General features: G+C 35.9%; 2 protein-coding genes across 2 annotated transcripts; both read left to right on the forward strand.

The window, feature by feature from the left end:
- The first annotated feature begins 1,097 nt into the window (after positions 1-1,097).
- LOC129274557 (sulfotransferase 1A3-like) lies at positions 1,098-10,781 on the forward strand. The gene is made up of 7 exons (XM_054911344.2): positions 1,098-1,535; positions 3,248-3,436; positions 4,335-4,462; positions 4,885-5,155; positions 5,899-5,993; positions 7,629-7,812; positions 9,178-10,781. Exons 1-7 carry the CDS (start codon positions 1,367-1,369, stop codon positions 9,285-9,287), a joined length of 1,146 nt encoding a protein of 381 aa, XP_054767319.2. The 5' UTR covers positions 1,098-1,366; the 3' UTR covers positions 9,288-10,781.
- A 6,445-nt stretch (positions 10,782-17,226) lies between these two features.
- On the forward strand, positions 17,227-27,208 carry LOC129274558 (sulfotransferase 1C2-like). The gene is made up of 7 exons (XM_064108250.1): positions 17,227-17,435; positions 18,040-18,228; positions 20,249-20,376; positions 20,797-21,067; positions 23,178-23,272; positions 24,597-24,780; positions 25,540-27,208. The coding sequence occupies exons 1-7, from the start codon at positions 17,420-17,422 to the stop codon at positions 25,647-25,649; spliced, it is 993 nt and encodes a 330-aa protein (XP_063964320.1). The 5' UTR covers positions 17,227-17,419; the 3' UTR covers positions 25,650-27,208.
- The last annotated feature ends 389 nt before the right edge of the window (positions 27,209-27,597 follow it).

Below are 27,597 nucleotides of genomic sequence, written 5' to 3' on the forward strand. Positions count from 1 at the left end.
TCTCTAGGTTTGAGATTGGAACTATATCTTCCCAGAAGTTAGTTCTAGTCCTTATTTAACGTACCTAAGATAGAAAATGCACTCGTTATTCATGCATGCGAATATGCGATCTTTATACACACAGGAACATGAAAATTTATAATCTTTAATTTCATCTAGATCACGGGCGCACAGATCTGTTTGGGGGGCCATGCACCCCATACAATTTTCATGACAAAAAAAGAGAGAGAGAGAGAGAAATAAAGGCAGGAAAGGAAGGGAAAAGTTTTGAAATTTGAATTGATTTAATGAATCATTATGTCAGTCTAACAGAAAATTAGAGTTTGGTATGAAAAGAGTCATTTTCATGCTTGCTTTGCTCGCTCTCAGATCATTAAAAAGTGTTTGCGTTCCCATACGCCATTTTGACCCCCTCAATTTTTTTTTTTTGGGGGGGGGCTCGTTACGCTACTGATATTCTAGGTTGGGTTGGCATCCCCCCCCCCCCGCTTTCTTTTGTCTGATAGACTATAGGCCTATCATTATTGTCATCATTGCTTTTATACGATGCTTTTTCATGTATTGAATGGACTTTGACTCATGTTTATCAACGTTTGTTTGTGCTAGGTTTTGTGAGTGCTCTTATCAATTGCCACTTTGGCCAGCGCACGTAGTTTAGTTTGCTTAACTTCCACTTTAAAAATCAGAGGGTGAGAAGATGTTTAAGACATGGGGGTCTGTCTCATAAAAAGGCGTTTGTAAGTTACGAATGACTTTACGAAGGGATTGATCAGGTTTTCTGAAGCTAAAACAGTTTTTCTTTAACTTCAATCCCCGTCAGCTAAAGCTGAATTTTAAAGATTGAAATTTTGATATAAAGTTGATTGGGCTTATTTGCCAAATGAAATCGGGCTAGGCCTATATAGTAAGTTCGGTCCCACTTTGTTGATACACATTTTTAGTCATTCCTGTCATTTAAAGGGCCCCTCTGTAAAACAGCGTTGATAATTATGTTATCAACGCTGAGTAGGGCAATCCCTCCGTCTTTTTAATGATCATTTCTTTGTAATTGTAAATATAATATCGTTGTTATTTTTCTTAATTGACGGAAAATAAATACAATACAATACAATGAGCATGTTTAGCACAAACATACATGGGTCGTTCGTAAGATAATCCGTAACAACTTAAATTCCGTGTGCACATTTGTTAGGCCATTTCAGCTATGTTTTCGGTGTGACGTCATTCATGGGGTGCAACCACTGAACTGGAAATCGTTTTTCCAGTTCAGTGGGTGCAACCATGAGAGGTGGAAACCTTAGGTCTATTTCTTTAAGGCCACTCGATCGTTGTCGACGGGATCCATAGTCTAAATGTGTGAACGTGCATGGGCATCACATTCTTTGATCTCAAACCAGTAATACAGAAGGTAGTATTAGGCATAATATCGGAAAGTCACTGTTTTTGTCATATATTGCCCAACTTAGCAGGAGTAATTGGGGGTTTCGACAACTGGCGAGAGAAGTGTTGCCTTCCAAAAATGTCTACAGCTAAAGGTAAGTCAGCAAAACCGTACCATTTAATCTGACACAGGAGTAAAGATGGGGCTAGGGATGGAAGGGGGGGGGGGCTTTTTAGCTTGATTAAAGGGACTTCAGAGACTTCCCAAAGTTCTACGACCAACATTATGGCCAAGAAAAGGTAAGAAGAAAAGGAAAAAGGGATAATAAACATTATTTCTACATATCTATCACAAAAATAATTTTTTAAATTCCAGGTTTTCGCTCGCTCCAACTTTTTATAAAGTTATTCGGCCTCCTCAAAATGTTTGACTAGATCGTTACGCCACTGCTATCGAAACTAAATAGGACAATCTACGTGGGTAATTACTTTCATTATCTTGTTATCTTGGACCATTTCCCTAACTTACAAACAGATCAAAAAGCATTTGTAAAAGTCTACATCTCTGCATATGTTGTTGGATTTTTAACATGGATAAAAATTATGTCGGTTGTTCATATACTTTTGGCTGGATTAGCCGTCTCACTTTCACAAGTTCTTGTAATATTCGATAATCTCTGAATATCACCCTCGATTGGATAAGTCTTTTTGTCTCGCCTGCATAGCAGAGCGAGACTATTGGCGCCGCTTTTTGCTTTTGCAACTTGTGCCCTTTCCATTTTTTTTATAAATAAAAATGGAGGGAAAAAACAAGAGTAATCGAAAAATATATATATAATCAGAAAAGCAGTAAATATTCTTTTAGAATGCAAACGCCGTTAAAATAAACACCAACCAACCAACCGACGGCGGCGGCGTCGTCAACATTGAAATCTTAACCAAATGATAAGTTTTTGAAATGTCATCATTACTTAAAAAGTGTATAGACCTAGTTCATGAAAATTGGACATAAGGGTAATCGGGTATATACTGAACATCCTGACGAAGGTTTAGGTCATATGGCCAAGGACAAATGTCATTTAGGGTCAGTGAACTTAGATTATGTTTTGAGAATCAACTAAGAAATCTTAACCAAGGTTAAGTTTAAATATAATCATAAATTTGAAAATATATGGATCTATTTCATGACGCTTGAACATAAGAGTTATTATCAGTGAACATCATGTATGGGTTTCAGGTCAAGTGACTCTAAGGTCAAACGTCATTTAAGTTCAATGAACTTTGGCCAAGTTAGGGGTATTTTGAATTACCATCATAACTTTGAAAGTTTATGGATCTACTTCATGAAATGTGGACATAAGGGTAATCAATTACTGATCGTATTTTATCAACATTATGGTGTTTATTGTGAATATTTATTCAAAGTCAACACTGCAGCTATATTGAATCAAGTGATGCAGGCGAGACTGTCAGAGGCGTTCCACTTGTTTTAATATACGCTCTGTGTCAATAAAGAGGCAAAAAAATTGACAACCCCTCCCCCCCCCCCCCCTGGCCTGCACTCTAGTATGCGATGAAATGAGCTCGGAATTCGGATTATGGCTCAAGAGGGTCTATCTATAGGGGCCCGTTTCATAAAGGACTTGCAACGGTTGTAACTTTGCCATTATAACAACTACCATGGCAACAATTTTGATTGGCTGCTGACCCCTGTTACCATGGTAGTTGCCATTATGGCAAAGTTACAACAGTTGCAAGTCCTTTATGAAACGGGCACCTGATCATATGTGTAGAGTCCATGAATTAAAATGAAAAATACAAAAAGGTTATAAAACTTAATTTCTTCTGTTTATTTCAACTTTCGTAGAGCCTGTCAAGGGATGGGACGGGATACCGTCATTCCTCCTCGCCGAAGCTCCGGCGCATGTTGCCAAAAATTGCTACGAGTATGACAGCATCGTCATGAGCTTCTTCTTCACTAAAAAGTGCATTGGGCAGACCAAGACTTTCAAGCTACGCTCAGATGACTTATTCATCATCACTTATCCTAAGACAGGTCGGTATATATGCTGCTCATCCGTACCGTTTTCCCAATGTCATGCTGGATAACTACGATCGACGGAAGCCCTCAAGTGCCATGCATGATGATCGACTTTAATTTTGTTTTACTTTGTCTTCCTGGTGACATACTTGGTTTTACGCTATCATGCCTCGTTAACTTTTAAAGCTATACAATGTACATGTGTATTGATCTTGCAAGGTATACATGTACATCCTTCGCTGATCTCGAAAATTCGACATGCGATATGTTAAAAGTCAACTTGGCAAGATAACGTATCTCGCAATGTCGACAAACTATATACTTTTTATAAGTCGGTCGACTTACATCCTTCGCTGATCTCGAAAATTCGACATGCGATATGTTAGAAGTCAACTTGGCAAGACAACGTATCTCGCAATGTCGACAAACTATATACATTTTATAAGTCGGTCGATTTGGCAATTAAGTTGACACATCTCGAATAGTCAACATAATAAGGCGACTATGATAACATGGTGAGATAACGTATATCTCCACATGTTGACAAACAACGTTTTATAAGTCGATCAACCTGACGAAGTACTGTACTATATATCTCGCTATTCTGACATATCCTGTACGCTATGATGTCGATACGGTATACATGGTGTATATATATATATAAACAAACATCGTCATGTCGTTGTCGATGTCACTTTGAAGCTCCTAATCAATTACGAATTAATTTCGAATTATCTGGATCAATGAACAGGACATGCACTGATCATATAACAGCCGAGAAAGGTTTTACGCTACAGTGTGTCCCACAAAGAAGGAAACATGTCGTTCAGGAAGATAAATACCACAATCATGAAATGTGTTTTGATTATAAATGTGATATTCATAGAAACCCTCTTCTTTGATTTATTTGCAGGAACAACATGGGCTCAGCAGATCATGATGCTTGTTCAGGTTGAAGCCGACCTGTCTTTCTTCGAGGGGAAACACATCTCTAAAATGGTTCCATTCTTAGAAGTTCCTGATGTTCCAGATGCAGGGGTGGTAAATACAACTCGAGTCGTCCAATCCCATAAATGAAAAGTGCCCTGTTGCGATCGGCGGCGATCAAAATCAAATTTTGTGTAGTCAAGAGATAGGAATTACTAGTAATAGAGAGCAATTGCAGTTGGAATTTGATTGGTATAATCGCAACGCTTTGTGAGACATGGTCCAAGTTTTATTTATCTGAATATTTCTGACCCAGGGGGAGCTTCCCGATTATGATTTTTTTTAATCATGAAATATTGCATTATTATCTCACATGACAGGCCCTATATACATTTCCTTTAGGCTTTTAATATATGTTTTCTTATGCTTTCGGCTTTTAAATTTATATGCATTTTTAATGTTAATACTTCGCTGTACTTACATTATGAATCACTGTTAATATTATTATTTTGGGGGCATGATTTTAATCAATACAGTTTAAGACAATGGAAGAAATAAACGAGGCACCAACGTGCGCTGAAGCTGCAGACGCAATGCCAACCGATACACCTCGGATACTAAAAACACACTTGGTCCAAAGATGGCTCCCTGGCGGACTCCAAGATAATCCCCAGGCGAAGGTTGTGTACGTGGCCAGAAACCCAAAGGACACGGCTGTCTCTTACTTTCACTTTTGTGAACTAATCAAAGAGCTACCAAAATACGTGTCGTGGGACGAGTTCTTCGAAGAGTTCCTCGCTGGAAGGGGTACGTAGGTTCATGGTCGTACTACCAGGGGTTCCCCGTATGATATTTTTAAGAATAAAAAAAACAAAATAAGAATAAGAGGGAATGATGAAGAAACGGGAAGACACATATTTTTTTTTTGCTCGCTCGCCGCTGTTAAGAAATGTTATCCCATACGCCATGTTCAGCTATAGTATAATACAGTACATTTCACTGGTGTAAATAATCTCCTGCATATTGGGCTGAATATAAAGCAAGTTCTGTATAACATGGTATAAGGAATGCAAGATTATCACAATATGAAAAATAACTTTCAAAACTATTTTTTACACTAGTCATCACGGTCTTTTATTGTTTGTTTGGATGGGGTATTTTTATTTTCCTCTGTCAGGGTGTGTTATTTTTATCACTATAGTAGGCCTATACAGTATATCTGGGAGGATCACATTTGGACGACGCACGGCCCAGGTCAGAAGACCATAATTATTATAGGCCTAAATTATCATGATGACACTTTAAAAAATGAAGTGCTAATTAAACACTTTATAAGGAGCTTGTAAAGTGACTGCTGATTTTCTAATTCAAATTTGAACTACAATATCAGCACTCTGAAGTGCAGTCACTAGCATTTCATTTTAGAGTGTACCTGGGGTGCTCCCGATGACATTTGACCTTGAATCTTGTCGACTCGACTCATTTATAATCAACTTAAGTGATTTATGCTGTATAGCTTCATTATCATGTCCTCTTTGTATTCCTTTCAGTTCCTTATGGTTCGTATTTCGATCACATCCTCCCTTGGTGGAAGCTTAGAAACCACCCTAATGTTCTCTTCCTCACCTATGAAGATATGAAAAAGGTATGATAACACTCACCTTTTGCCTCCAAGGCTCGTTAATTGGAATTCAATAGTGGTGGTGATTTTTTTACCTGACTGCTAAGAAAGCATGAATGCTTGTAAACAAGCAACCAGAGGACCGACGGCTTAAGGTCCTATCCGAGGGACCTGTTAATGAGGATTAATGCCTTACCAAACATGCCAAAGGGCACTATCGCACCAAGTGCTGGAAATCGAACCCGGTTCACCGGGATTCGAATCCCCCGCTCTATACCGACTGAGCTATCGCGCCTTGATCTTCGATTATTAAACTCAATTGATTCATTCTATAAAAAAAAAAAAAAAAAAAAAAAACGGGAAAACACAGTACAGATTCCTAACAGTATAAAGCATTTTGAAACATGCACTACCTTGGTATGATATGCGTATTATTTTGTCAGAGCAAAATCAACAACAATAAAAAAAAAAATACAAGCAATATTACACAAATCGCTTAAAAAAATCAGTTTGCTAATGTAATAAGGCATGAATATCAACGTATGGTGCCATGTACGTATTGCAGATGAATCAAGTCGCATAGTCTACTAATATAAACCCCACCCCCATCCGATTATAACAAGACTCATGAGTGATAAACATGATATAATCATTCATTATCGGATATGAGAATTAAATATTATGTGAGTGAGAAGAAAAATAAGTAAAACAGAACGGTGAAAATTTGAGGGAAAAAAACGGACAAGCAATAAGAAAGTATAGTGGCTGTTTTAAAATTGAGATCCCTAAGACTGCGTTACTTTAAAATTGGCAACCCCGGCCAATAGGGTATCACAAGACTGGTATATAGGGACTACTCCCCCCCCCCCCCCCCCAGACATGCACTTACTTAAACAGGATTTGTGGTACCCATTCCATAGGGACAGTAATCAAACTATGATTAAGGTAGCATATTTTTAATGTCCTCATTAAAGGACAAGTCCACCCCAACAAAAATTTGATTTGAATAAAAAGAGAAAAATCCAAAAAGCATAACACTGAAAATTTCATCAAAATCGGATGTAAAATAAAAAAGTTATGACATTTTAAAGTTTCGTTTAATTTCACAAAACAGCTCTATTCACATCCTGGTCAGTATGCAACTCACTATTTTTTTGTATTTTATTATATGAAATATGAAATATTCTAATTTTCTCCTCATTGTCAAGGGAAACAATGATTAATTCCTCCCTGAACATGTGTAGATAGCATTTTTTTATACTATATCGTTTAGTCAAGTTGGTCCTTATTGTCAAATCTGTAAAAAATGAAAAATTGTATAATTGAAACAATAAAAAACAAAATAGTAAGTGATGGACATGATCGACTGACTCGCCTAGTTGTGCAAATCACTGTTATGTGAAAAATATGCGAAACTTCAAAATTCCATAACTTTCTTATTTTACATCCGATTTTAATGAAATTTTCAGCGTTATGCTAGTTTGATTTTTCTCTGTTTATTCAAATCAACATTTTTCTGGGGTGGACTTGACCTTTAAAGAAAATACAGTAATACTTATTTGGAAAAATAATAAATCTTATTCATTTTATATATTGGAGCAAATGGAAAGTAATCCTTGCCTTACATCACTATGACGTGTATTTCCCAATGCAATATAGGACTCTAGGAAAGCGGTAGTTCAGATCGCCGAGTTCATGGGGAAATCTTTACCAGACGACATCATCGACCGTATCGTCGAAGCGTCAAGTTTCAAGTTCATGAAGAGTAACAAGACAACAAACCCCGACGTTGCTTATGAAGACGAAATGGACACATCAAACAAGAAGTCATTCATGCGTAAAGGTATATATAACATGCTAAAATACTGAAAGATTTATTTGAAAAGGAGTGAAGATTTAAAACAAATAAGCAATTTGTTATAAGCCCGTTACTCTAAGAAATACGTTGTTAAAACTATTAAGCAAGCAAGTGTAAAACTTTTTTGATTTTTTTTTTGGCTATTAAAACAACTTGTTTAAAACTTGAAACAACTTCTTTCAAACATTAAACAAAAGTTTTTTGGGTGACATGCTTAAACACTGGGCTCAATTTTTTTAAAACGTTTTAACAGTGGTATATCATAGGACTATAAAATATTGACAGCAGTATATAAAGAAATGAATGTTATATCAATCTGACTGGCTCGTTTACCCATTTCCTATACCCCCTCTCTGTACCTCTCTTCTCCTTCTCTTCCACCCCCACCGCCCCCCCCCTTTCTCTCTCTTCCTCTCCCAGTCAAGTTTCTTTCTTAAAGGAGAATGAAACCTTTAGAACAAGATAGCTTGTGTGAAAACAGAAAATGAAAGAAACAGATCAACAAAAGTTTGAGAAAAATCGGACAAATAATGAGAAAGTTATGAGCATTTGAATATTGCGATCACTAATGCTATGGAGATCCTCACATTGGCAACACGACAAAGATGTGTGATGTCACTTGTGAACAACTCTCCCCATTACTTTACATTAAGTATATATTTCACTTAAACTGCCTCTTTTATCACATCTATCAGTAGATCATGTGTTCTTTCTATAGGAGGGCATGTAATACAGATTTTTTAATACATCATGGATAAAGAGTTTGTATCACCATAGAAAAAAGCAAAAGGAGACATTTTGGGAGTATTTTATAGTCCATCAAAGGGAAAGTTGTTCACATGTGACATCCACTGAACTGGAATCCTTGTCGCATTGCCAATGGGAGGATCTCCATGGCATTAGTGATTGCAATATTCAAATTCTCATAACTTTCTCATTATTTTTTCGATTTTTCTCAAACTTTCTTTGTTCTTATTCTTTGATTTTTCTGTTTCTACACAAGCCTACTTGTTCCAAAGGTTTCATTCCCTTTAATTTCTATTTATCAGGCCGAATTTCCATATTTTAGTCATTATAGGCGGCGAGGCCTATTATATACCCCTATATAGATCACATCGGATACTGGAAAGCGAAATAATGACATTCCCAAACAATGCCCAATATTAGAAAATTATATTATGTTGGAAAATGAAGAAAGCCGTGCAAGTTATCGAACTTAGATCAGCTTATATCCGTTGAATTGCTCTGAAAATATCAACATTTTGTTTGATTAAATATTATAGTCTCGATTCCCATGATAAAATGTTAGATTTCTTTCATTTTGTTTGTAAATTTTTTGCTATAATTTAGGTATGGTCGGAGATTGGAAGAACTACTTTACAGAGGATCAAAATCGTCGGATTGATCAACTCTATCAAGAAAAAATGGCCGGATCAGGACTTGAATTCAGATTTGAATAACCATAATCAGAATAATTCAGAATTAATTTCTTTTGTTATTATTCATTGGAAATTCCCCTGTAGGCTTAATTGTCGGTATATTTTTTCTGATTTCAAATATAAGAATATTGTTTGGAAGAGTCTTCTATATCAAAGTTTTTACAAAGCCTATCATTTTCTTTTATTTCTCAATCTAAACTTACTCATATTGGCCTAAATTGTTAAGGCCTTGAGTCCCACTTTCGTGTTTGTGTTTAAAACCCGTTATGTTACTTTTTTATTGTGATGGGTCAATTTCATGGTAGTCATCATTTTGTTTTGATAAAAATCGCCATCAGGGATATCTAAAAGAAACTCATAGAATTTTCTTATTATTTTGCTAAATTTATATCGTATTATTACCCTTGTATAAAATTTCGATAGAGGGTTCATCTTAAAAGCTTTGCTTTTCAGTATAGGCCCATCCACTTTTTTCTTTAATTGGTACTTTCAAAACTGAATATATTATACAGTTTTTTTTTTTTCATTGGAAATGATTTGTTACGATTTGATGATTTGTTACTTTGAGGATGTGTGGAATATGAATATATGAATAAACAAATAAATAAAAATCAAAGGGAATAGGAAATCGAAAAACAAAGCTTCAGCCCCATGATTTAGCAGTTATGTAAACCGAATTTCTATACTGAATTTATATGTATTTTATGCTATGATTTTACCGTTAAATCACATTTGAATATCCTTGTTCGTATATTTATGATGGCTGCGGGACTTAAAAAAAGTATACAAGAAGGAGGAAGCAAAATAATTTATATAGGGGTTAAAAACTTATGTATAGCTGATTGAAAAACAATCTAAATGGCTTATCCTATCTAAGTTAAATCTTGATGCAGGATGTACAACAGACCTTTTAACCATGCTTAACCCTAACTAGCCGGGGTATAGGGGCTTCCAATCCCCCCCCCCCCCCCCACCTCTCGATGTTGCTTTGCACGATAAGTCTTTTGTGAATCACACATGTATGGCTATTCAATTTCTTTTAAAAACGATAAAAAAGAGAGAAGCACAGAGGAAATTTTATTTGCTATCTTTATTTTTTTTTACAAGAAAGCCCAAAGACCTTCTGGACTAAAAAAAATAGCATGCATGCTCTTGATTTATGGCAGAAAAGGTGGTTTCATAAATGAATATATTTCAATGCCTTAATTAGTGACAGATTGTTAAAACCTGAGAAATGAGTTTGTATTTTTTTTATATAGAATTTGCAAGTACCATACGTATACTGAAATAATTTGATCATCATTAAGCTATGTATATGTACCTCAATATGAATATAATGTAGTACTATAATCATTGAAAATGTATTTATATATATCTTTCAGTTTCGAAACGGGATTATAGTAGTGATGTAATTTTAAAAATATATATTTTAAAACCAGCTTTGCCACAATAGTTATGCTGAAATGAGCGATTGTGTATCGCATAATAAAAAAATTCCATTTATTTTCATGTCAATTCTGAAAAGGATAAAATATAGGTTGCTTTATTATTTACGATTTTTGTTCTTGAAAGACGATCATAATTGAAAAGTAGTCTGCAAGTACAGACTCACGACACTTTTGAAAAATTTACCATGTCTACATTGAAGGGCTCACAGGCCTAATTCATTTCCCATAGACTCGTGTGTTAAAGTGGCACTTAAAAAGAATTCATAAAAAATAAGGAGGAAATTAGAGGGTTGAATGTTTACTACCAGTGGATAGGATAAATGTCTGACATTCCATATCTGACCAAAAAAGGGTACCTCGACCGGCTCATTTTAAAAATAAATCAGCATTTACGAAGACTACACCTGACGGGACCAAATTCATCACTTCAGAGAGTAAAATGACCCTAATTCTTCCGCCAGTAAAAATATAGTTCAATAGTGGTGAAATATCTTTCCAATTTGGAAAAAGTAAGTTCAGTAGGTACCCTCCCTAGAATCAGTGTTAGGTTGTCAGTCATATTCATTCATTTTTGTCAATCAGCGATATCAAATTTAAAACTTGAGCAATGGGTTGGCTCGAATGAATATCTTTTGCCTGCCAGTTGTAATTAGGCCCGTGCGACCTGAAGAATACCGAAGGTTCATATTTTCGAAGGTTCGTAATTCCGAAGGTTCGGTAGTCCGAAAACGAAATGAGGTTCGTAATTCCGAAGGTTCGTTAGTCCGAAAATGAAGTGAGGTTCGTAATTCCAAAGGTTCGTTAATCCGAAAACGAAATGAGGTTCGTAATTCCGAAGGTTCGTTAGTCCGAAAACGAAATGATTAACGAACCTTATTTCGTTTTGACACGAACCTTCGGATCAACGAACCTTATTTCGTTTTCGGATTAACGAACCTTCGGAACAACGAACCTTATTTCGTTTTCGGATTAACGAACCTTCGGAACAACGAACCTTATTTCGTTTTCGGATTATCGAACCTTCGGAACTTCGCACTTTATTTCGTTTTCGGATTATCGAACCTTCGGAATAACGCCACACATGTTCGGATTGACAAACCCTTTTACATTTTCGGATTAACAAACATCTAGGTATAGGCAATTTACGTGTTTCGGAATTACGAACCTTCGGAATAAAGAACCTTCGGAATTACGAAGTGTAACCAAGAATACTATAGGAGACGCCAAATTCTCTGACCCGTATTTTGAAGTCAGGTTTAACTTAGACCATGGTCTTAGTCTGTGCTAAAATTATGGGGAGCCAAAAATTCCAAAATTCTGTATATTTCTTATGTTTTCTATTTCATTTCATTTTAATAATAATAATAATAATGAGACTTGTAAAGCGCCAAATCGACTCCGTAGAGTGCTCAAGGCGCATAAAGAGCTAAGAGTTAAATAGCAAATTTCGCTTTCATAATGATGAAAAATACTTCAAAATACTTCAGTTATCATTTCCAGACAATTTGGGTGTCATACGAGTTAATAAATCGGATGTGTACTGTTAGGGATTAGTGCCCAATTGGCTCTCCATAGTTAAACCACAACTTCAAACCATGGTTTAATTTAAACCCAGGTTCAGAATACGGGCCTCTGTCTGATACATAGTGAATCTAGTCTCACTACTTCAGACTCTGTGTACTATGCGAATTGCGAAAGGTGTGACAAATGGAGAAATGTAACAAAAAGGGCCGACATTTTTTTGCTTGTCAAATTTCTCGGGACCAAAATGACCTTCATTTTTTGGGGGGAGTGATCCTTTTTCTTCCTTGTCAAATTTACATCAGCATCCCCGTAAAAAAATCGCTCAGTTTGGAGCTTATGATGTTTACGTGACTGTATCATTATTAAACATATGAAATAACTTCCTTTGACTCTCAAAGGGATGGGGGACACTTGTGTGTAAGCGGACTCTCAAAGGGGGGGGGGGGGGCATGGGCCGGATGTGCCCCCCCCGAACCGCAACTGTTCAACACAATTGCCCGAAGTTCAAGATCAAAGCATACTTGCACTTTGCCATGTTCTCTCCGACGAGAAATATACAATACCGTAATGTTTACATGCTATATACTGCGTATTAAGGCAACAATTATCAAAATGTTTACCTTTTCTTTCGGCCATATCTCTGAATAAGCAGCATCCAGCCTGTACTCTGGTCCGCACTGATTCAAATGCAACAAGAAGGGTTGGGATCTTTCGAGCCTTCTAAGACTTTATCCAATCACACATTACAGAACACGAAAGGAAAAATGATCCATATTATACGTTTGATACCATCATTTACCAAAGGGACTATCACATTTTCATTTCCTCCCAGTGCCAGCATCTTTGAGAATCAATTTCTCAGATAGGACCCGATTGGATTATGAATTATAATGAGAAAATGATTCGTCCGTGAAATATGAAACTGGCTCTTTATATATGGATCTTTCCTAATCGAAGCTGATGGGAGATCGCCCAAACCATCACCGACATGAAAAAGGAAGAAATATTCACATTTTTTTCTTAGCGTCTGAAAGCTAACATGATTATTTGTTTAAACTTCCATATTTGATAAATTTGATCATATTAATAAAGAAAATGATGAAAGAAAATGGACATCATTGAATACAAACAACTATAAAGACTATTGTGGGGACTGTAAAAAAAGAAGAAGAAAAGAAACATTCCTTCCTTCAGGGGCCGATAACTAGGAGGGTCTGGAAACGCTTCCATGTCTTTTGACCAAAGCTTGCACGCGAAATCTTCTGGTTTTGTCAATTCTCTAGGTTTGAGATTGGAAATATATCTTCCCAGAAATTAGTTCTAGTCCTTATTTAACGTACCTAAGATAGAAAATGCACTCGTTATTCATGCACGTGAATATAAGATCTTTATACACAGGAACATGAAAATTAATAACCTTTAATTTCATCTAGATCACGGGCGCACAAATCTGTTTGGGCCATGCATCCCATAAAATTTTCATGACAAAAAAAAAGAAAGGGAAAAGTTTTGAAGTCTGAAATAATTTACTGAATTAATTTATGTCAAAGTCTATCAGAAAATTAGATTTTGAAATGAAAAAGCTCGTTTTTGTCTCACCTGCATAGCAGAGTGAGACTATAGGCGCCGCTTTTCCGACGGCGGCGGCGACGGCGGCGGCGTCAACACCAAATCTTAACCTGAGGTTAAGTTTTTGAAATGACAGCATAACTTAGAAAGTATATGGACCTAGTTCATGAAACTTGGCCATAAGGTTAATCAAGTATTACTGAACATCCTGCCTGAGTTTCATGTCACATGACTAAGGTCAAAGGTCATTTAGGGTCAATGAACTTAAACCATGTTGGGGGAATCAACATCAAAATCTTAACCTACCCACTGGGCAATTTGTTACCGATTACCAATTTTACCGGTTATTACCGGTAATATCACCCGGAAATTTGAGTAACACCAAATATTACCGTTATTACCATGCTATTACCGAAATTATAATTCCTGTTGATACCTGTTACTGTTATCACCCTGATGAAACCGACATTTACCGAGTTACAACAGGGTGACGATGGGTAATAAGGGTAATGTTGAATGACTTTGATTGGTTATAACATTGCAAACTTTAGTAATAACAGTAATCTTACAGCAATCCCAGCGAAATTGTCAAAGTCCAAAAAATTACTGTTATCACCCTGATGAAACCAACATTTTACCCAGTTACAAACAGGTTGATAAGGGGTAATGGGTAATGTTGAAGCGCTTCCATTCCCAGACAGCAAAGTATCTGGATCACATACGGTTCTTATCTGGGATATCTGGGTCCCATATGGGCCCACATGGAACCCAGATGAAAACATATACTTGAACCCACATGGTGCCCAGATAGGACTCAGATGGAAACGAGACCTCCAACCCATGCGGAACCCATTAATATTGGGTAAATGGAGTAATATCAGATGGTAATATCAGGAAAATGCTGGGAATATTAGTTACTCATGAATATTCATTACTACAATAAATGGCCAAAATTTTAGCTAATATAGCTGTAATAATTAATGTGTTTATGTTTATGCAATTATTCCACCCAGAAAATTTTCAGAAAAATGTGTAGTTTATATATCATATTAGTCATAATCATGACATTAATTTTAGAAAAATGTTTTAGGGTTGAATAATTGTTAACCATAATTTGTCAAGTGTTGTAAACTCGCTCAATATATAGAAGTAAATGACAGGGTTTGGTGGATAGGTGTAGGATAGGATTAGGATTAGGATGTAGGATTTTAGGATAGGATAAGATGATATGGCTTAGAGTATGGAGTTGTAAAAATGTGCTTCAATGACCCTAATGACACGTACTAATTGTTTTTTTAATGAGCCGACATTAATTGGGTAATATTGGGTAAACAGAGTAATATGAGGTGGTGATATCATTAAAATGCTGGAAATATCGGTTACATCATACTGGGTGATATTGGGTAAATGGAGTAATATCGCCGGGTCCGGGTAATAACGGGGAAAGATTGGTCTACTATTTCCCCGTTACTACCCACTGGTGTTACCGTGGTAATAACTACGTTATTACCTGTTACAACCCGGGTAATATCGGGTAAAATGCCCAGTGGGTAAGGTTAAGTTTTTGAAATGTCATCATAACTTAGAAAATATATGGACCTAGTTCATGAAACTTATACATAAGGTTAATCAAGTATCACTGAACATCCTGCATGGGTTTCACGTCACATGACCAAGGTCAAAGGTCATTTAGGGTCAATGAACTTTGGCCGAATTGGGGGTATCTGTTGAATTACCATCATAACTTTGAAAGTTTATGGATCTGATTCATGAAACTTGGACATAATAGTAATCAAGTATTACTGAACATCCTGTGCAAGTTTCAGGTCACATGATCAAGGTCAAAGGTCATTTAGGGTCAATGAACTTTGGCCAAATTGGGGTATTTGTTGAATTACAGCCATAAATTTGAAAGTGTGTTGGTCTAGTTCATAAAACTTGGACATAATAGTAATCAAGTATCACTGAACATCCTGTGCGAGTTTCAGGTCACATGATCAAGGTCAAAGGTCATGTAAGGTCAAAGAACTTTGGCCACGTTGGGGGTATTTTTTGAATTGCCATCATTTCTCTATAAGTGTATTGGTCTAGTTCATAAAACGTGGAAATAAGAGTAACCAAGTATCACTGAACATCTTGTGCGAGTTATAGTAGTTTTCAAAATCAGCACTGCTGCTATATTGAATCGCGTGATGCAGGTGAGACGGCCAGAGGCATTCCACTTGTTTCTTGCTTGCTTCGCTCGCTCGCTCTCAGATTATTAAAAAAAATGTTTGCTGCTCCATACGCCATTTGACCCCCTAATCTTTATTTTTGGGGGCTCATCACGCTACTGATATTCTAGATTGGGTGGACACCCCCCCCCCCCCCCGCTTTCTTTTATCTGACAGACTATATCATTATTGTCATCATTGCTTTTACACAATGCCTTCTCATGTATTATATTGAATGGCCTGTATGATGTTTATCAACGTTTGTTTGTGCTAGGTTTTGTGTGCTCCTATCTATAGCCAGTGCACGTAGTTTAGTTTGCTTAACTTCCACGTTTAAAAATCAGAGGGTGAGAAAATGTTTGACATGGGGGTCTGTCTCATAAAAAGGCGTTTGTAAGTTACGATTGACTTTGCGAAGTTTACTGGGCCCCGTCTTACAAAGAGTTACGATTGATCCGATCATTCGTAACTCTATGGAAATCCATCAGTGTCATCAGTGCACAATACCTTTGTATGCAAAGAGAAGCGCAGTTAATTTTCAAGAAAAAAATGAAGGCATAAATATTCATCGATAGCTAGAAAATATTTGGAACAAACATGCATAATAGATGTTGACGTTGCTGGCCGTCCATAGATGCGATTGATCAGATCAATCTCAACTCTTTGTAAGACGGAGCCCTGAAGTTAAAGCAGTTTTCCTTTCATTTCAATCCCCGTCAGCTAAAGCTGAATTTTAACGATTGAAAGTTTGATACAAAGTTGATTGGGTTTATTATTAAATCGGGCTAGGCCTATAGTAAATTTGGTCCCACTTTGTTGATACACATTCTTAGTCATTCCCGTCATTAAGCATGTTTTTTATACTATTATTGCATTTTAAACATAATGCAATTTTTCTTCTTTATGGTCACTGCATGTTATGTATCTATTTATTTCTATGTTATGTATTTTTTTTAAATATAAGCTCACATTGTTAGTCTTCGGACTTTTTGATGAGTATTGTTTAATAAAACCGAATTGAATTTGAATTTGAAAAAAAAAAGTTTAGCACAAACATACATGGGGTCGTTCGCAAGATATCCGTAACAACTTGAATTCTGTGTGCAAATTTGTTAGGCCATTTCGGCTATGTTTTCGGTGTGACGTCATTCATAAGGTGCAACCATGAGAGGTGCTAACCTTGGGTCTATTTCTTTTATGCCACTCGATCATTGTCGACGGGATCCATAGTCTAAATGTGTGAACGTGCATGGGCGTCACATTCTTTGATCTCAAACCATTTATACAGAGGGTAGTAGGCATAATATCGGAAAGTCACTATTTTTTCATATATTGCCCAACTTAGTAGGAGTAATTGGGGTTTTGACAACTGGCGAGAGAAGTGTTGCCTTCCAAAAAAATGTCTACAGCTAAAGGTAAGATAGCAAAACCGTACCATTTAATTTGACACAGGAGTAAAGATGGGGGATAGGGCTGGAAGGGGGGGGGGCTCGAAGGGACTTCAGATACTTCCTAAAGTTCTACGACCAACATATGGCCAACAAAAGGAAGGAAGAAAAGGAAAAAGGGATAATAAATATTATTTCTACATATCTATCACATAAATCATTTTAAGAGTCCACGTTTACGCTCGCTCCAATTCTTTAGAAAATTATTCGACCTCCTCAAAATGTGTAACTAGATCATTACGCCACTGTTATCGAAACTAAATAAGACTATCTAAGTGGGTAATTGCTTTCATTATCTTGCTATCTTAGACCATTTCCCTAACTTACAAACAGACCAAAAAGCATTTGTAAATGTCTACATCCCTGCACAACTTCTAAACTTCTACGTTGTTGGATTTTTAACATGGAAAATTTTATGTCGTTTGTTCATATACTTTTGGCTGGAAATGAGCTCGGAATTCGGATTATGGCTCAAGAGGGTATATCCAGATCATATTATGTGGAGAATAAAAATAAAATATACAAAAAGGTTATAAAACTTAATTTCTTCTGTTTATTTCAATTTCCGTAGAGCCTGTCAAGGGATGGGACGGGAAGCCGTCATTCCTCCTCGCCGAAGCTCCGGCGCATGTTGCCAAAAATTGCTACGAGTATGACAACACCGTCGTGAGCTTTTTCTTCACTAAAAAGTGCATTGGGCAGACCAAGACTTTCAAGCTACGCTCAGATGACTTATTCATCATCACTTATCCTAAGACAGGTCGGTATATATATGCTGCTCATCCGTACCGTTTTCCCAATGTCATGGATAACTACGATCGACGGAAGCCCTCAAGTGCCATGATGATCGACTTTAAGTTTGTTTTACTTTTGTCTTCATGGTGACGTACTTTATCATGCCTCGTTAACTTTTAAAGCTACACAATGTACATGTATATTGATCTTGCAAGGTATACATGTCCATCCTTCGCTGATCTCGAAAATTCGACATACGATATGTTAAAAGTCAACTTGGCAAGATAACGTATCCCGCAATGTCGACAAACTATACTCTACATAACTCAGTCGACTTGGTAATTAAGTAGACACATCTAGAATAGTCAACCTAATAAGGCGACTATAATAACATGGTGAGATAACGTATATCTCCCCATGTTGACAAACAACTTTTGATAAGTCGATCAACCTGGCGAAGTACTGTACTATACTGTACACTATGATGTCGTACGGTATATATATATATATCTATATATCTATATATATAGCAAAATACAAGGTGAATATAAGGTGAATACAAAATACAAGGTGAATATATATACATATATATATATGTATATATATATATATATATATATATATATATATATATATATATATATATATATATATATGCGTAAATAATTCAAGCATCAACGCTAGACGTCGCTTCCAAGTATCTCTTTTATTACGAGCTTTCGGCCAGTGGGGCCTTCATCAGGCCTATAATGCATTGAAACAAAAATACCTGAATACTATGTAAACGGATCAATATAGTTATGTACTCAAATACAAGATACAATATTGAAACGAGTTGTCATTTTACTTGAAACACTATCCTTTTTTCACAGTATTACCTACACAAGACTTACTACTCCTCCAGATGAACAGAAACCAAAGTTAATTTCAATGCCGGTAAATACCTTGTTTTTCCACACACTTAAGTTTCCCAATCGTTTCTATTGTATTCCACCATCTCATTCAAGCCATTACCCCCTCTGTTGTTAATTTTTGTAATCTTACTGTAGGTGTCACGCGCGTAAAACATTCCCCATAGACTTGTGTGTTAAAATGGCACTTTTGAAAAATTCATAAAAAATAAATGTGAAATTAGAGGGTGGAATGTTTACTACCAATGGATAGGTTATATATCTGACATTCCAAATCTGACCAGGATAGGGTACCGTAGCCAGCTCATTTTAAAAATAAATCGCCATTTATGAAGATAACTATGAATAGATCGAATTCATCAACTGAAACAGTAAAATAGCCCTAATTATTCCGCCAGTCAAAAAATAGTTCCAAGTCACTTATTTATCTTCCCAATTTGGGCGAAGGAAGTTCAGAAGTTACCATTTTTAGAATCAGTGTTAGATTTTGAATCATATTTATACATTTTTGACAATCAGCAATATCAAATTGACAAAAATTCGAATGGGTTGGGTCGAACGAATATCTTTAGCCCTCCTGATGTAATTAGGCCCGTGGAACCTGTAATCCTTCTGTTCTGTACTCAACCCCCTCTGTTGTTATTCTTTGTTATTTTTTGTTATCTTAGTGTAATCCTTCTGTTCTCGTACCCTTTGTTACACATTATTTACTTTGTTATTACGATTTTATTTGTATGGTTTTGTTCTGTTTGTTTCAATGCATTATAGGCCTGATGAAGGCCCCACTGGCCGAAAGCTCGTAATGAAAGAGATACTTGGAAGCTACGTCTAGCATTGATGCTTGCAAAGGACCCTCTTCTTATATATATATATATATATATATATACATATCGTCATGTCTTTGTCGATGTCACTTTGAAGCTCCTAATCAATATTAAGAATTAATTTCGAATTATCTGTATCAATGAACAGGACACTGATTCTATAACAGCCGAGAAAGGTTTTATGCAACTGTGTGTCCCACAAAGAAGGAAACATGTCGTTCAGGGAGATAAATACCACAATCATGAAATGTGTTTTGATTATAAATGTGATATTCATAGAAAGATACCCTCTTCTTTGATTTATTTGCAGGAACAACATGGGCTCAGCAGATCATGATGCTTGTTCAGGTTGAAGCCGACCTGTCTTTCTTCGAGGGGAAACACATCTCTAAAATGGTTCCATTCTTAGAATATCCTGATGTTCCAGATGCAGGGGTGGTAAATACAACTCGAGCCGTCCAATCCCACATGAAAAGTGCCCTGTTGCGATCGGCGGCGATCAAAATCAAATTTTGTGTAGTTAAGAGATAGGAATTACTAGTAATAGAGAGCAATTGTAGTTGGAATTTGATTGGTATGATCGCAACGCTTTGTGAGACATGGTCCAAGTTTCATTTATCTAAATATATTTTTACCCAGGGGAAGCTTCCCGATTATTATTATTTTTAATCACGAAATATTGCATTATTATCTCACATGACAGGCCCTATATAAATTTCCTTTCGGCTTTTAATTTATGTTTTTTATGTTTTCGGCTTTTAAATTTATGTGCATTTTTAATGTTCATACTTCGCTATACTTACATTATGAATCATTGTTAATATGATTATTTTGGGGACATGATTTTTATCAATACAGTTCAAGACGGAGGAAGAAATAAACGAGGCACCAACGTGCGCTGAAACTGCAGACGCTATGCCAACCGATACACGTCGGATACTAAAAACACACGTGGTCCAAAGATGGCTCCCTGGCGGACTCCAAGATAATCCCCAGGCGAAGGTTGTGTACGTGGCCAGAAACCCAAAGGACACGGCTGTCTCTTACTTTCGCTTCTGTGAACTAATCAAAGAGCTACCAAACTACGTGTCGTGGGACGAGTTCTTCGAAGAGTTTCTCGCTGGAAGGGGTACGTAGGCTCATGGTCGTGCTACCGGAGTTCCCCGTATGATATTTTTAAGAATTAAAAAAAAAATAAGAGTAAGGGGGAATGATGAAGAACGGGAAGACACAATATTTTTTTTGCTAGCTCACAGCTTTTTTTTTGGTACCCCATACGCCATGTTCAGCTATAGTATGATGGACGCACAATACATTTCAATGGTATAATCTCCTGCATATTGGGCTGAATATAAAGCAAGTTCTGTATAAGGACTGCAAGATTATCACAATATGAAAAATAATTTTTAAAACTATTTTCTTTCACACTAGTCATCATGGTATTTCATTGTTTGTTTTGGTTGGGGTATTTTTATTTTCCTCGGTCAGGGTGTGTTATTTTTATCATTATAGTATATATATCTGAGAGGATATCACGTTGGCCGGTGCACAGCCCAGGGGGCCGTTTCATAAAGCTGTTCATAAGTTAAGAGCGACTTTAAGAACGACTGGTGAACCTTTCTAACGCGCTGAACCATCGCCAATGGTGTACCATTTACCAAAAAGAAAGGATCACCAGTTGTTCTTAAAGTCACTTTTATCTTACAAACAGCTTTATGAAACACCTACCTGGTCAGAAGACCATAATATAATAGGCCTAAATTATCATTATTACATTTTTGAAAAATGAAGTGCTAATTTAACATTTACGGAGTTTGCAAAGTGACTGCTGATTTTCTTGTTCAAATTTTAACTACACTCTAAAAAAATATTGGGTAAAAATAATGCTCCAAGAGGGTAATTATGTGTCCAAACAACATTGAGCATTATTATTTATCGAGTGTGATGAAAGTTTTGCCCATTCTAAAGTAATTGCTGCTTATTTTTAACCTTACTGGACAATATGCTTCCCGCATTGGGTAAAATACTGCCCCAAATTAGTTGGACACATAATTAACCTCGTCCTGGTTAAAATTTTACCCAATATTTTTTGCAGTGTAGAATATCAGCACTCTGAAGTGCAGTCACTATACAAGATCCTTAAGCATGTTAAGTATTAATTAGCAGTTCTTGTTAAGACTGTACCAGTCTGGGGTGCTACCGCGTCGTGAATCTCGTCGACTCGACTCATTTATAATCTACTTAAAGGACAAGTCCACCCGAACAAAAAGTTGATTTGAATAAAAAGGGAAAAAATCCAACAAGCACAACACTGAAAATTTCATCAAAATCGGACGTAAAAAAAGAAAGTTATGACATTTTAAATTTTTGCATAATTTCACAAAACGTATACGCACATCCTGATCGGTATGCAAATGAGGAGACTGTTGACGCCATCCACTCAATATTTCTTTTGTATTTTATTATATGAAGTATGACATATTCTAATTTTCTCCTCATTGTCAAGTGAAACAACGATTTATTCTTCCCTGAACACAGTGGCGTACCTAGGATTTTCAACAGGGGGGGCAAAATCGGCTGCCAAAAAATTTGACAAGCAAAAAAAAAAAAAAAAAAAAAGGTCTTCAAAAAAAAATATTAAGGTTTTCGTACCAAGAAAAAAATTGACAAGCAAAAAAAAAAAAAAAAAAAAAAAGGTCTTGAAGCTCATCAGGGGGGGGGCAATAAAGGTCTTCAAGCTCGTCAGGGGGGGGGCAAAAAAGGTTTTTTTAGCTCGTCAGGGGGGGGCAGGTATATGTCTTTGTATGGGTTGTGGCTCGTCAGGGGGGGCAGAGTGCCCCCCTGCCCCCCCCCGTAGGTACGCTAGTGCCTGAACATAATTATGGAATAAGCATTGTTTAATACAATATGGTTCCGTCAAGTTGATCCTTATTGTCGAATCTGTAAAAAATGAAATATTATATTATTCAAACAATAAAAAACAAAAGAAATAGTGAGTGAGGGACATCGTCTCATTTGCATGTCACCGAGTTGTGCATATCAATGTTTTGTGAAAAATAAACAAAACATTAAAATGTCATAACTTTCTGATTTTACATCCGATTTTGATGAAATTTTCAGTAAATGCTAGTTTGATTTTTCTCCAATTATTGAAATCGATATTTTTTTGGGTGGACTTGACCTTTAAGTGATTTCTGCTATATAGTTTCATTATGATGTCCTCTTTGTATTCCTTTCAGCTCCTTATGGTTCTTATTTCGATCACATCCTCCCCTGGTGGAAGCTTAGAGACCATCCCAATGTTCTCTTCCTCACCTATGAAGATATGAAAAAGGTATGATAACACTCACCTAAATTGCCTCCAAGGCTCGTTAATTTGAATTCAATACGCCTTGGTAAAATGGTAAATGGTGGTAATTTGTTTACATGACTGCTAAGAAAGCATGAATGCTTGTAAACAAGCAATCACAGGACCGACGGCTTAAGGTCCTTTCCGAGGGACCTGTTATTAATGCCTTACCAGAGGGCACTAGCGCAACAAGTGCTGGGAATCGAACCCAGGTCACTAGAATTCGAATCCCCCGCTCTACCGACTGCGCTATCGCGCCTTGATCTTCGATTATTAAACTCAATTGATTCATTCCATTAAAAAAAAAAAAAAAAAAAAAATTGCTTACCTCAGTAACACAGTCGTTATGATTTAAAGCCTGCATGAATGGTTCGTTTATGTTTTTAGTTTGTAAGTGATTTTCTTTCTCGTTTCCTTTTTATTAACATTACTTTCGTTGATAGTTGTAATTTTTGTATCAATTTGATATATTTGTTAGGTCTTTATTCGTGTACATGCAGGTTGGGCAGGCTTGACTGAAATTTTTAACATATTACAATAAACCGGCAAATAGACTAATAAATTCTGAGTAGAGTGGTACTAAAATGCGACAGACTTTTAACAGTATAAAGCATTTTGAAACATGCACTACCTTAGTATGATATGCGTATTATTTTCTCCGAGCAAATTCAGTAACATTGTTTTTTAAATATATACAAGCAATATTTCACAAATCGCTAAAAAATTCAGTTTGCTAATGAAATAAGGCATGAAATATCAATGGATGATGCTATGTGCAGAAGATATCGTTATGAATCAAGTCGCATAGTCTACTAATATAGAATCCCCCGATCCAATTACAACAAGACTCATGGGAGATAAACATGATATAATCATTCATTATTGGATATGAAAATTTAATGTTGTGTGGGTGAGAAGAAAAATGAGTAAAACAAAACGGTGAAAGTTTGAAAGAAATCGGACGAGCAATAAAATAAGAATGTTTAGCGTCTGTTTTAACATTGAGATCCCTAAGACTGCGTTAATTCAAAATTGCTAACCCCGGCCAACATGACGGTATTACAAGACTGGTACAGGGACTACTTTCCCCCACAGACATGCACTTAATTATCCAGGATTTGTGGTACCCATCCCATAGGGACAGTAATCAAAATATGATCAAGGTAACATATTTTTTATGTCCTCATTAAAGAAAATACAGTATATACTAATTGGAAAAATAATAAATCTTATTCATTTTATATATTGGAGCAAATGAAAAAAAATCCTTGCCTTACATCACTATGACGTGTATTTCCCATTGCAATAGGACTCTAGGAAAGCGATAGTTCAGATCGCAGAGTTCATGGGGAAATCTTTACCAGACGACATCATCGACCGTATCGTCGAAGCGTCAAGTTTCAAGTTCATGAAGAGTAACAAGACAACAAACCCCGACGTTGCTTATGAAGACGAAATGGACACATCAAACAAGAAGTCATTCATGCGTAAAGGTATATATAACATGCTAAAATACTGAAAGATTTATTTGAAAAGGAGTGAAGATTTAAAACAAATAAGCCATTTGTTTATAAGCCCATTACTCTGAGAAATAAGTTGTTAAAACTATTAAGCAAGCTAGTGTTAAACTTTTTTGATTTTTTTAGGCTATTAAAACAACTTGGTTAAAACTTGAAACAACTTCTTTCAAACATTAAACAAAAGTTTTTTGGGTGACATGCTTAAACACTGGGCTCAATTTTTTTAACCGTTTTAACAGTGGTATATCATAGGACTATAAAATATTGACAGCAGTATATAAAGAAATGAATGTTATATCAATCTGACTGGCTCGTTTACCCATTTCCTATACCCCCTCTCTGTACCTCTCTTCTCCTTCTCTTCCACCCCCACCACCCCCTTCTCTTTCTTCCTCTCCCAGTCAACTTTCTTTCTTAATTTCATTTTATCAGGCCGAATTTCCATCTTTTAGTCATTATAGGTGGCGAGGCCTATTATATACCCATATATAGATCACACCGGATGCTGGAAAGCGAAATAATGACATTCCCAAACAAGGCCCAATGTTAGAAAATTATATTACGTTGGAAAATGAAGAAAGCCGTGCAAGTTATCGAACTTAGATCAGCTTATATCCGTTGAATTGCTCTGAAAATATCGAAATTTTGTTTGATTAAATATTATAGTCTCGATTCCCATGATAAAATGTTAGATTTCTTTCATTTTGTTTGTAAATTTTTGCTATAATTTAGGTATGGTCGGAGATTGGAAGAACTACTTCACAGAGGATCAAAATCGTCGGATTGATCAACTCTATCAAGAAAAAATGGCCGGATCAGGACTTGAATTCAGATTTGAATAACCATAATCAGAACCACAGCTATGTCTTTCAAGAAATCATATAATTTTTTTCTATTTCTCATTTTCGTTTAGCTATATTATTCAGAATTAATTTCTTTTAATTGTTATTATTCTTCGGAAATTCCCCTGTAGGCTTAATTGTCGGTATATTTTTCTGATATCAAATACATGTATAATATTGTTTGGAAGAGTCTTCTATATCAAAGTTTGTACAAAGCCTATCATTTTCTTTTATTTCTCAATCTAAACTTACTCATATTGGCCTAAATTGTTATGGCCTTGAGTCCCACTTTCGTATGTTTGTGTTTAAGACCCGTTATGTTACTTTTTTATTAATTGTGATGGGTCATTTTCATGGTAATCATCATGTTGTTTTGATAAAAATCGCCATCAGGGATATCTAGAAGAAACTCATAGAATTTTCTTATTATTTTGCTAAATTTATATCGTATTACCCTTGTATAAAATTTCTATAGAGGGTACATCTTAAAAGCTTTGCTTTTCAGTATAGGCCCATCCATCTTTTTCTTTAATTGGTACTTTCAAAACTGCATATATTATACAGTTTATGTATTTTTCTTTTCATTGGAAATGATTTGTTACGATTTGATGATTTGCTACTTTGAGGATTTGTGGAATATGAATATATGAATAAACAAATAAATAAAAATCAAAGGGAATAGGAAATCGAAAAACAAAGCTTTAGCCCCATGATTTAGCAGTTATGTAAATCGGATTTCTATACTGAATTTATATGTATTTTATGCTATGATTTTACCGTTAAATCACATTTGAATATCCTTGTTCGTATATGATGGCTGCGGGATTTAAAAAAAGTATACAAGAAGGAGGAAGCAAAATAATTTATATAGGGGTTAAAAACTTATGTATAGCTGATTGAAAAACAATCTAAATGGCTTATCCTATCTAAGTTAAATCTTGATGCAGGATGTACAACAGACCTTTAAACCATGCTTTACCCTAACTAGCCGGGGTAGGGGCTTTCACCCCACCCCCCCCCCCCTCTCGATGTTGCTTTGCACGATAAGTCTTTTGTGAATCACAAAAGTATATGGCTATTCAATTTCTTTTAAAAACGATAAAAAAGAGAGAAGCACAGAGGAAATTTTATTTGCTATCTTTATTTTTTTTTACAAGAAAGCCCAAAGACCTTCTGGACTAAAAAAAAATAGCATGCATGCTCTTGATTTATGGCAGAAAAGGTGGTTTCATAAATGAATATATTGGTGACAGATTGTTAAAACCTGAGAAATGAGTTTGTATTCTTTATAGAATTTGCAAGTACCATACGTATACTGAAATAATTTGATCCTCATTAAGCTATGTTTATGTACCTCAATATGAATATGATGTAGTACTATAATCATTGAAAATATATTTATATATATCTTTCAGTTTCGAAACGGGAATATTATAGTAGTGATGTAATTTAAAAATTATATATTTCAAAACCAGCTTTGCCATAACTACGCTGAAATGAGCGATTGTGCATCGCATAATAAAAAAATACATTTATTTTCATGTCAATTCTGAAAAGGATAAAATATAGGTTGCTTTATTATTTACGATTTTTGTTTCTTGAAAGGCGGTCATGATTGAAGAGTAGTCTTCAAGCACAGACTCATATCTGACACTTTAACCAATTGATGTCTAGAGTAAAGGCTACTATACGCCAAACTCTCTGTCTGCATCAAAGAGTCGCAATACATAGTGAATCTATATAGTCTCACTACTTCAGACTCTATGTACAATGCGAATTGCGAAACCAAGGGTATGTGCTTGCAGACTAGTTAAACAGGGTAGAACTGTGAAAGAAAGAGGAACAGAGCAAGAAATTACTGGAGTACTAGTAGTTTAGAACATACTTAGAAAATAAAAAAATACAAGATAAATCACTTTTGAGATAAATGATCCGAGGGGTTAGAGAT

The sequence above is a fragment of the Lytechinus pictus genome, chromosome 13 (genome assembly GCF_037042905.1).
Source record: "Lytechinus pictus isolate F3 Inbred chromosome 13, Lp3.0, whole genome shotgun sequence".
Lineage (NCBI taxonomy): Eukaryota > Metazoa > Echinodermata > Echinoidea > Temnopleuroida > Toxopneustidae > Lytechinus > Lytechinus pictus.

Excerpts from the sequence above, each read along its gene's own strand:
- LOC129274557 (XM_054911344.2), top strand. The coding sequence starts at position 1,367 with ATGGGCATCACATTCTTTGATCTCAAACCAGTAATACAGAAGGTAGTA. Across the intron at positions 5,156-5,898 it reads AGAGTTCCTCGCTGGAAGGG|TTCCTTATGGTTCGTATTTC; the intron begins GTACGTAGGTTC and ends TATTCCTTTCAG. Across the intron at positions 5,994-7,628 it reads CCTATGAAGATATGAAAAAG|GACTCTAGGAAAGCGGTAGT; the intron begins GTATGATAACAC and ends AATGCAATATAG.
- LOC129274558 (XM_064108250.1), top strand. Across the intron at positions 21,068-23,177 it reads AGAGTTTCTCGCTGGAAGGG|CTCCTTATGGTTCTTATTTC; the intron begins GTACGTAGGCTC and ends TATTCCTTTCAG. Across the intron at positions 24,781-25,539 it reads GAAGTCATTCATGCGTAAAG|GTATGGTCGGAGATTGGAAG; the intron begins GTATATATAACA and ends GCTATAATTTAG.